The sequence below is a fragment of the Equus caballus genome, chromosome 10, assembly GCF_041296265.1.
Source record: "Equus caballus isolate H_3958 breed thoroughbred chromosome 10, TB-T2T, whole genome shotgun sequence".
NCBI lineage: Eukaryota > Metazoa > Chordata > Mammalia > Perissodactyla > Equidae > Equus > Equus caballus.
In genome coordinates, this window is record NC_091693.1 from 45663770 (window position 1) to 45674791 (window position 11022).

At 40.6% G+C, this 11022-nt stretch overlaps 1 protein-coding gene across 1 annotated transcript in view; it reads right to left on the reverse strand.

Moving 5' to 3' along the window:
• TBX18 (T-box transcription factor 18) overlaps positions 1–10183 on the reverse strand; it is a 28740-nt gene extending 18557 nt beyond the window's left edge. Inside the window, exons 1-4 of the mRNA XM_001503696.5 lie at positions 9445–10183; positions 8037–8241; positions 5782–5883; positions 2533–2704 (exon numbers count right to left, since the gene is read on the reverse strand). Of these exons, the coding sequence (XP_001503746.1) occupies positions 2533–2704; positions 5782–5883; positions 8037–8241; positions 9445–9733 (768 nt within the window). The 5' untranslated portion in view covers positions 9734–10183. The remainder of the gene's footprint in view (positions 1–2532; positions 2705–5781; positions 5884–8036; positions 8242–9444) is intronic.
• Between the last annotated feature and the right edge of the window lie 839 nt (positions 10184–11022).

Sequence of the window (11022 nt, forward strand, 5' to 3'; positions counted from 1 at the left end):
AGCGTTCTCACCACCACAGCCTGAGTTCATTTCCCAGTCAGGGAACCACATCACTCGTCTGTCTGTTGGTTGTCACACTGTGGCAGCTCCATGTTGCTAGGATGCTGAAAGCTATGACATCAGTATTTCAAATACCAGCAGGGTCACCCATGGTGGACAGGTTTCAGCAGAGCTTCTAGACTAACATAGACTAGGAAGAAGGGCCTGGCCACCCACTTCTGAAGAAAATTGGCCATGAAAACCCTATGAACACCAGTGGAGCATCGTCTGATAGAGCGCCGGAAGGGGAGAGGATGGTGCAAAAAGACCGGGCAGGGTTCTACCCTGCTGTCCACAGGGGTGCTAGGAGTTGAAATCGACTCAACAGTACTAACAACAACATTAAAATATTATATCCTGCCACAACCTTAAAAGAAGAATTTCACTGGTAGATGACACACTTCTCTAGATTTTGCCTGTTTTCTGCTATTTTTTTTTCTTAATAGTGAAATATTATAATTATTTAGGCATAAACAATTGAGTTTCAATTTGAATCTATTCTTTTGTGTTTTAAACAATGCTGCATGATAATTAAGTGCATATGTCAACTTGGCTAGGCCATGGTACCTAGATATTTGGTCAAACACCAGGCTGGATGTTGCTGTGAAGGTATTTTTTTTTTATGAGATTAACATTTAAATTAGTAGACTTTGAGTAAAGCAGATTATCCTCCTCTATAATGGGTGGGCTTTGTCCAATCAGTTGAAGGCCTTAAGAAAAAAGACTGAGGTCCCTGAGGAAGAGGGAATTCTGCCTCCAGACTGCCTTCAGAGTCAGCGCACGTCACACCTTCCCTGGGTTGTCACTCTCCTAACATGCCCTGCAGATTTCAAACCTACCAGGCCTCATACTTATGAGAGCCATTTCTTTAAAATAAATCTCTCTCTATATATATTTATACATAACCTATTGGTTCTGTTTCTCTGGAGAATACAGTTTTAAATAAAGTCTAGCAAAATTACAAAGTTAACATCAAATAGATAAATTGCTAGATCTATATCTAATATTAAAGATATGTTAGATATAAAGCCAGAAATTTGTTCTGAAAGAATTAGAATTATAAAATGACTATATTGATTTAAATTATTAAAAGAAGTTTTACTTTATATATGACAGTGTAGAGTCTTTAGACTCAATTATCTCTTTAAAAAATATATTCACAAACTGTAGAACTCAGAAAAGTATAGTATATTTAAGCTTTTGACATTTATTTTTAAATTTTCTACTCCAAGAAAATAAAGAACCTCTCAAAGGACATGCTGGCAACATTTCACAGTCAGCTCCTTCAGTGAGACAGAAACTACTGCTCTTTCACCGAAGTCAAATAAAAAATAATTGTTACAACTTGACTGTATAAATACAGAATAAAAAGAAAGGAAACGAAGTCTTGCACTAAAATATAGGGCACGAAGTTGGATTCAGAAATGAAATCTACTATGTTACTTTTCTGATTCTGTTTAAATCATAAAAGGCAACAAAAAGACGAAAGCACTGGCAATGTGAGAGAGATACATTTTAAAAATCTACATTCTGCATTTGTACCACAATGAAATTCGTACGGAAATGTTTTCATTAAGGTCAATTGAGTAAGATATTGTCTAGCAATTTGCAAATAATATCCTGTCATCACTGTCTTACTAACTTGTGACAGTTAACATTTTCATTTTAAAAGATATGCTCATAAATATGCTATCTTACTGTCACCCCTTTGAGAAATGAACTAGTTGATATTCATTTCACATAAGATGTACTCTTCAAAAGGCATTTCAATCCTGCCTCAACCAAAACCCTGTCGAGTAATAGAAATAGCTAACAGAAATGCTAGCTTTGAATGGAAATCATCATGTATCCAGAGTCATTTATTTATTAAAATTTTGCTTAGGAGCAATACTGCATAAAAATTAATAAAGTGTTAAAAATGACGTTATTATTGGAATGGCTGACTTTGACTTACGTATCATGATTTAGCAGTTTTAGGACTAAAAAGAATTATTATTGTAGCATATTTTGACACATTAGATGTCATTATGAAACAACTGGGAGCTTGCAGATGGAACGCACAAACAGCATAAGCCTGGACCATTACTGAGAGGCAATGAGCTTCAGCTGGGAAAAGAGCTGGATCTGCAGTACACAATAAATCATTATCCCTGTTAACCCAATTCCCAAGTATTCATATTCAGAGTATAATAATTAGCACTTACTTCACAGGATTTCAAACAAATGTTGGCTAAAAACGTCTGCCAGGGGTTCTTTCATTCCGGTACAAATGCTGTATCTAGTTTTAACCTATTAAATGCTTCACAGAATACTTGGGCCCCGGGCATAGTCTCTGATGCAAATATAACCTTGATTTTGCACAGATTATGCACATGCTGATTTACCAGGAGAGGAATATCATAATCTTTAAAAAGTTCATTTCCTTCAGTTGGGCACAGTGTAGATAGGGCTGCACCCTCCAACGGTGGCGTGTTAGGGAGGCAATCTACTCACGTGGCCCTGGTCATCCAGTTCATTGTTGGTGAGCTTCAGCTTGTCGAAGCTGATCACTTGTCTCATCCAAGTCTCCCCGGAGGCAGGCGAATCTGGATGAATGTACACCCGAGGTGGCACCGGGGAGTCAGCGTTCCCTGCCACCATCCACTTAGAGCTGTGGTAAACATACCTAGAAGGCAGTGACACCAGTATGTGGACTATTGCTTTCTTGGAATTTGTAACTCAGTAGAATCAGACAAAATGTGCACCATCCTTTTCAAAGTCTAAAATACAATGATTTGCTCTTTATATCCAATTCATATAAAATAAGATTTCAAGCACTTTTCATAAACTCTGTAAGGCAGCAGTGGCCTACTGACCACTCGGAGTAAGTGTATGTTAAGGATTAGTGAGATATACACGCTATCACCACCATAAATGTAAGTATTTTAGTTCTTATGAATTACACTTATTCACATTAGACATTCTGTCTGTATTAAGATATTTTGTTTTCAGCTGGATAGTCAGTTGACATAAAGGAACTATTAAGTTGTCAAGCTCACCTTTAAGTAAATCTCAAAAATACTTGAGAATTTTATCTTAAAGTGTCCCATTTCCTTTAGGATCACTTCCCATTTTAGGCTTACATACAGGCTGATGGGATAGATGGTAGAAAGGCAAGGGGAAATTGTCAGAAGCTCCAATAACTCTCATTTTCATAGGAAAAAAGTTTTATCCAATATAATTTATAACTTTTTTCTAATTCTATTACACTATAAATTAAGGATAAAGTATTCAGTTCAATTTTTAAATTCTGTATAATCATAAAATGCAGGTCTTTATCTCTTGTATTTCTCTTTCTTGACCTTTGTAATAAAATTCTTTAGTTTTCACATAGCACTAGTTAAAATACAAATCAAACTTTGAAAATGATGGCATATCTAATTAGTACTACTTCCCTAATTAAGAGACAAAACATCCCATTCTGTTTGTTTATATATGTCAAAAGTATTGACTCAATAAGAGTAATATATTTAAATAACAATATTTCAAGTAAAAAATATCATAATATTTAATCCTATATTCAAATTATCATTTATTAATGTTAATTTAAAATACACTAATTCAAAAACTAGAAACTAGTATATCGATGAATCACTTAGAAAAGAGTATAAAATGAAATTTTATACTTAGGCATTTTTCTTCCATTGTGTTTTAAAATACGGCATACAATTTAAAGCAACAAGTTGTAAACAGTCTTAGAAAATTCTACCTGTAGAGTATGAAAATTGCTTTTTAAAATAGCAACAAATATTTTCATAACATCTCTGGTGAAGCCCTTTGTTTCAACTACAGGCACGTATTTCATTCTCTTTTGAGCTCTGTACGTCTTGTTTAATTTCTTTTCTTAGGAAAAAATACATAATCACAAAATTAAGACTAATTTTAACAACTTAATTGATATAATGTAATTTCAATAAGCAAGTTCCTAAGTGCATGTGCTTTTGTGAATATTAATTTGATATTCTAATAAATCACGCTCATTTTTAACTTGACCAAATGCCACTCTTTGACAGCAAAGAATGAACCAAAAAAAGTTTTCTACTATTGCTGAAAAAAATTGGAAAATAAAATGCAAATCTTAGAAAAGCAAGAACAAAATGGCACTATGGATATAGATATTACCAAAATAGAGTAATATGCCCCATTAAAATCTTCAAAAGGTATGCATATTGAATAGCTCAAACATCCACATCCACCAAGAGAATAAATGCTACGTGTTATATATTCTGTGTGAAACATCCTAAATACAAATGCAAAAAACAAATTTCTTCTTCAAAAGTAAGGTAAGTGAAAGCAAATTTATGTTTTACAATTACAATTTGATCTTTTAAAATCTGGCATTTTAACACTAACACTTGAAATTCTTCTTGCTTTATGTGAGAACAATAGGAATCAGTTAAGTAAAATAAACCACCCAAAATACATGGAGGAAATTTTGAGAAAGAAATAGGAGACAAACTTCGAAGACAAAGGAATAACTTCTAAGCTCATTAAGAATTACATTATTTTCCTTAGCATCAAACCCAAATTAGAATACGGATTTTAAGCCAAGTCTATTTAAAGAATAAACTTCAATGCCTTCTAGTTTCTGTCACACAGTAGATAATTTTAGAAAACTCCCTAATGAGTTATTTAGTTAAAATAAGTAATACAACTTATACACAAAACACAAATAAAACTGTCCTTTTTATGACCCACTTTTTTTTAGTATTCCATATATGCCTGTACTAATTAAATCTGTATACTTTTGACACCATAAACCCATCTCAAAAGAGCAACTCCCTAAGTGTTAAAAAGTGGGAAAAACCAAATCTGATTCCATTTGAAAACTTACTAAATGCTCTAGCTGTTTTTTAAAAAATAGAAACAAAGAGGACCAAAATTTAAAGCAGCTTCTTCTGATCTTCCACTCAAAATTTCCTTTTTTAAACGTTAGCATTTTTAACTCTTTAGGAAAGTAAAAAGCATTGTCATTGAAAATAGCTTATTTGCTTACTTACAGAAGAAATAGAGCAGAAGTAGGTTTGAAACTGAAGAATGTATAACTTCTCCAACTTTATCCTAACTAGATAAATATATTCTCTTTCAAACTCCAAATATTACAGAAGGTTTTTTAAAAAAAGTTACTGTAACTAACAACCAAAAAACAATGGTAAGGTGCCAAACTCATTGCTAGTTTACGGATGCCTTAATATTGTAATGAATATGGTACTTTATTTTTGTTAATTGTAAAAAATATAAATAATTTTCTCAAATTAAAGGAAAAAAGCCTGCAGTTAAGATTTTGAATGTAACAAGTTAAAGAGAATTTATTTAAAGATCAAAAAATCATGAAGAAAATGAAACATTTCATTTTGTATTATGTATATCTGCAAACTTAGTATTTCCTCTCAATTCTAATCAAAATATGAATAAATATAAAGGATACATTTAGTTTAGCAACACTAAACTGGCCCCTATTAAAAGTTTTCAATACTTAAAGACATTTCTGTATCTATTAAAAGCAAAACAAAAATTAAGTTTTCACATTTCCTGCGAGAGAAGGCATCATCTGGGCTACTGGAACTGACAGGGGTTGGAGTGTGGATCTGGGAATTCTGCAGGCTTCTGGAAATAAACATCACAGTCGTAGCAGATCAAACAGGCACAGCCTGTAAAATCCTAGCGTTTCCTTATCCTCCTGTATCCATCTGATGGCTGTACCTGTATCTTTTGTTGTCCACTGGCACAATATCCATGGCAATGTAATATTGCTGGTGAGGATCTAATCCTGAGATCTTCACTCTCATTGCTGGAAACATGCGCCTATGTACAAGGGAAGGGAGGAAAGACGGTTTGGGTTTTGTTTTTGCTTGCGATTACACATGGAGAATGAAAACGCAAAGAAACCTCTCAAATCTCTATTTTTCATGTGTATGAATTTATAGTATTCACTTTGGTAATATAATTCAAAGACTCAGAACACAGGACATATCAAAACTAAGGCTTTTAAAGTAATTTCTTGTACCCTGTACGTGTGTTCCATGTTTACCTAAATGTCAGCATAGCTAAAAGCAAAAGAATTGTACACTGAAGGAACAATAGCACTTAAAGAAAGTATTTTATTTTTTAAATAAAAATCAGTAAGCATATTTGCTTTAAAAACACAGATAATAAAATGTTCCAAATGGGAGGAATAGAAAATTTGAATTTCTAAAAGTGATAAAATATATTATAACGTGAAATTTTAAAAGGGTTATAAAAAACCACAAGGAGCCAATGTGCCATGCTGTAACCAAACAATATGTTCTTTATTGAGACAGGACTTCCTGTCTGCAGTGTGGTAAAGGTGAAGTGTAAAAGTTGCTCTAAATTTGAAAGGTATAGTAAAACTTCTTTATTGAAAGCAGAAACTAAACACAATGTATATTTACCAAATCATTCCTTTCCCCACCAAACCCTGAAAATACTTTCTTATTTAACCACATTTCCTCAAAACTTCGCTAATTAAAACAAATGAAAATCCACATTTCTCTTGGCTTTCCAGAGATGCATATCAAAGGAGATGCTAAAGTAAATGCACCTAACTTTTTAAAAGAGCAGAGTAGTAAGGAATATAACTGCAAATTATTGTATAGGAAAAACAAATAGAGCAGTTCTTTCTTTCTTTTTTTTTTTTCTTTTTTTTAACTTTCATCTAATGATTTATGTCTAGGACCCTTCCAGTTAATCTAATTTTTGCTAATTTAACCTTATAACACAAATTTTAGCACTGTTATTTACCAATTTTTTTCTATAACAATAATGCTGTTAAAGACCACTTCCAGAGAAAAGAAAGTCCATTATTCCTAACTAGGCATGAGAACAGTTTAATACGATGGCTGTTTTAGTGTTATTTCAGTGCACCTGTAAGATAAAGAGTAGAGGCCTTTAACTACATCCTTTATAAGACAACTGTTGCTTTGTGTTGTTGAAGACTGAATTTGGATCATTAATAAAAGCTCTGTGAAAATGTAGAAGGTAGCATATGGATTCAATAAAATATGTTTTTGTAATTTCTAATAAGTTTGGATACTTTTATGCTATCCAGGTTTCTGCCATGTACACTCCATGAAAGAGTGGTGTGTGCTTTTTTAACTTCCTTTTAAGGAAGATGTTATTCATAATTTCACTGCACTAAATAAATTGAAAACTTTAAAATGCAAATATTCCTGTACCTTCCTCAAATTAATATGATTTGGTAAACAAATCCATTTATTTTATTACCTAATGGATGTGCAAATTTCACACTTGCAAAAAACTGATATAACTTCTTACAAATTTTTTTTGTATTCTTCAGCAAATTTAGGCTAATGTGTTGGATGTTCTTTAGGAAAAAAAATGTATAACTGTGGATCTACAAAAATGGTTTGTAAAAATCAGGGTAATTATTTCTGCAGGGATTAAGCATGTATTACTGATGATTCCAGTAACTTTTTATCCTAGTCTAACATCAAAATAGCACAACACAGTACGTTCTCACTTTGCCAGGAAATATTTCGATAAAGAATCAACCTGGAAGTTCTGAATCTGAAAAAGTAAATCATAGTTTGCTAAAGAGTAAACTGCTTTTTTTTAAGAACTGTGGAATGATCTCTCCCATAGTTTCAGAAACGCTAACTAGAACCCAAATAAACCCCTGGACAGACATAAATATGACCACCAATCCGTAGCTACCCTGCACGCGGAATATCAACCGAAACGGTACAGCTGCGGCAACGACGGTGATTTCTTTCTCCCCAGCATCCAGCAGGAGGGCGGCGGGGCAGAGCCCCTCACCGCCTGGACTCTGGGGTAGGGAGGCAAAGCTAGTCTCAAAAGTGAACCACTACCTGGGGCCTTGTCCTGTTTGTACGAAAATGCTACCCAGAGCCCCCACCGTGCTGCAGGCCCTTCTTCCTAACCCAGGGCCGGGCCGTTTGCGCCAGCTCGCCCTTTACCTGCCCGCCTTGGTGATGATCATCTCCGTGCCGATCTCGTGAAAGCGCTTCCAGAGCTCAGCTCCCTGCAGATCCACCCGCGGGGCCTGCGGCGAGGGCAGCGGGGTCCCGGGCCGGGCCAGGGTGGGCGCCGGGGACCCCTTCGGGGAGCCTCCCGGGGACGCCAGGGGAGCAGCGCCCTGCAGGAAGCCGTCCTCACAGCCGCCTGGGCAGCAAAGGGCAGAGAGGGGTACCCGGTGAGGACTCCAGAGGGGAAGCCTGACGGGAGACAGATCCCCGAGGGCGGCTGGGAGAAGAAAAGGACCAGGAGCAAACGGGCAGCTTTCCTGCCATCGGGTCCTTCTATCAAACAGGCTCAGGGGTAAACACCCGCTCTGCCAGCCAAAGGTACACTCGATGCTCAAGTGGGTCCCCTTTGGCCTCCAAGTCCGGAGTCCTAAAGAGGCCTACGGGCCGCGTCCACTCCACCCTCCCCGCGTCCGCCCTGTCAAGGCCCCAAAATAAGTTTCGGGCTGCCGCTGGGGTCTGGGCTGCGTGCCCTACGGAGCCTGAAATGGGTTCCTGAATCCAGATCCCCAGTGCAGAGCCCGACACCCGCGGCGGCCCGGAGCGCACGCAGCGAAAGCGCCTGGCGACCCCGCGCCCGGCACGAAGCGCCTGGGCCTCCCTTCGCGATAGGCGTCCGAGGCGCCTCGCTTTGGGCCCGGCCGGAGGCATCCCCTAGAAAGTTCTTCAGACTTCTCTCCTGCCGACCTCCCCGGCCCGGCCTCCCTGTGTTTCTCAGCCAAGCAGCAAAGGGGCCAGAGGAGCGCAGAAAGCAAGCCCGCGGTCGCCGTCGGCCTTGGCAGGGGGAACCGGGAGGGGAAGGGAAGGGAACCGCTCAGCTACCCCTCGGGAAACCACGTTTGCAGATACGCCGCCCTCTTCCTGGTTTGCCCTAACGGTTTAGGACATTCGTTCCGGTTTCGGGGGGGGTTATGCCGTCGTTCCCCCCACCCCCATGCTTTTAAAAGTTAGGAAAGAAAAAAGAGCACCCATTGGCTGGAACCCCAAGGGAGGCAGATACGGAAAGCACAGATCGGCACCGCCGAGAGCCGCAAACAGCAGCGGCTGAGCGGGCGGGTCGCCGAGTAGGCGGCGGCAGCCCCAGAAGCGAGGCTGGAAGCGGCATTTTAACCACGGCAGGGTGACCCGAGTTGCACAGCGAGAGCGGCCAGGGCGGTGGCGAGCTTTGTGCCTTGACACCCATGGCCAGTGAGAGTGCGGCGAGTTGCCTCCGGCACTTAGGGACATCGCGCGCGCGCACGCCCACAACTCGCAGAAGTTCAGGTTCTCGGGGCCGTGCGGGCTGGCGCGACCCGGGAGAGGACACGCCGGGAAGAAGTTAGGCAGGAAGGGGCCGACTCACCCGCGGCTCCGCGGGAGCCGCAGCTCCGCTCCAGGTCTGCGCAGCTCCGGGGGGGCCCGGACGCCGCCCCAGCGCCTTCGTCTCCCTCAGAGGAGCCCTTCTCGCCCGCGCCGCCGCCGCGGCTGCTGCCTCCATCATCTATGGCTTCGGCCGCCTCCTCCGTGCCCAGCTTTCGCCGCTTCTTCTGAAGCTGTTGCTGCTTCTCGGCGCCGATCAGCGCCTCCACGGAGAAGGCGTGCGCCTTAAGGCTTAGCATGCTGCACGGCGAGCCTCTCCGCTTCTCGGCCATCCCCGCCGCCGGCGCCCGCCCGCCCCTCACTCATATACACTCACGCGGGCACACGCACACACTCGCTTTCCTGCCCCCACCAAAATGTGAACGACTCTAGGGGCCTCCCGCAGGCCGAGATCTGACCCCTTTCCCTCCGCGGGCAAACACAAATTTGGCGTTTCCTCTTTCTCGCTTGGGTTGGGATCCGAGGAACCAGCGACGCGCCCGCCAAGTTTCCTTTCCTCGGTCTCTCGCGCGCGCTCTCTCACTGATGCACTCCTTCGCTCCCACCCCCTCCACCTCCTCCTGCTGCTCCAAGATCTGCCTCGACTGATGCGCCAGAGAGGACTAACATGGGTAAAAAACACTCTGCGGACACAAATTAGGGATTGTAATTGAAATTTGTTGCCTTGATCTGTCAGCACTTCCAGGCAGGAGAGCGGTGGGAAGAACTTGCTCATTAGTGTCAATAAAGCGGCGGGGGCGGAGACCGGGGCCCTGTCAATCACCGAGACGGCCGGCCAATTAGGAGGCGCTGACACCGCGCAGCCCGCGCCCACTTCCTTACAAGGTTGCAAAAAACCAAGAGTGAAAAGCGCCGCCATCTGGCTTGGAAGTGCCAGCCCCCGGCGCTGAACCTGGTCAGTCTCCCTGCCTCCCACAGCCCAGTCCAGCTCCAGTCCAGGACCTGGAAAGGCTGAGGCTCCTGGCTTTAAACCGAGATGATCATCAAGTTAGAATATCAAGAATCTTTCAAGAAACCTTAAATTACCGTCCTACCCTTTTGTCACTTAATACTGCTACAACTCAGAACATTTTGAGAAGTGGAGAGACCATTCACAGCCACCAGGCCGGTCTTTTCTCATTTAAACATTCCTGCGCCTGGCATGGCATTAGACTTATTTGTTTATTTATTTGTTTGTTTCACTCCATGGATTTTTCTTGGGGAGGGAGAAGGAATTCAAGATGCATTTAAATCCTTTAAATTTAGGAGAGCAAAATTTTACATTATCGCTCAGTTCTTCATGTGAACCAGTCAGACAAAGCACGTCCTTTCCGATGCCTCCCTTTTCTTTCAAAGCATGATACTTAATTTAAAACATAGATCGTGGGATTTTTAATTCTGTTTGTCTTTAATAATACGGACTAGCTTTTAAACCCCTAAAAATTTCGCAAAGTGAAATGTTTTAAGATGCAATAAAATTTCCATTGCAGTTTTTAAAAATGTATCTGTGATTTGACATACTTCATATTTACCCTGCTTTTGACAATTTGCCATTTCTTTTCTCAGGCTTTTCAAGAGACAT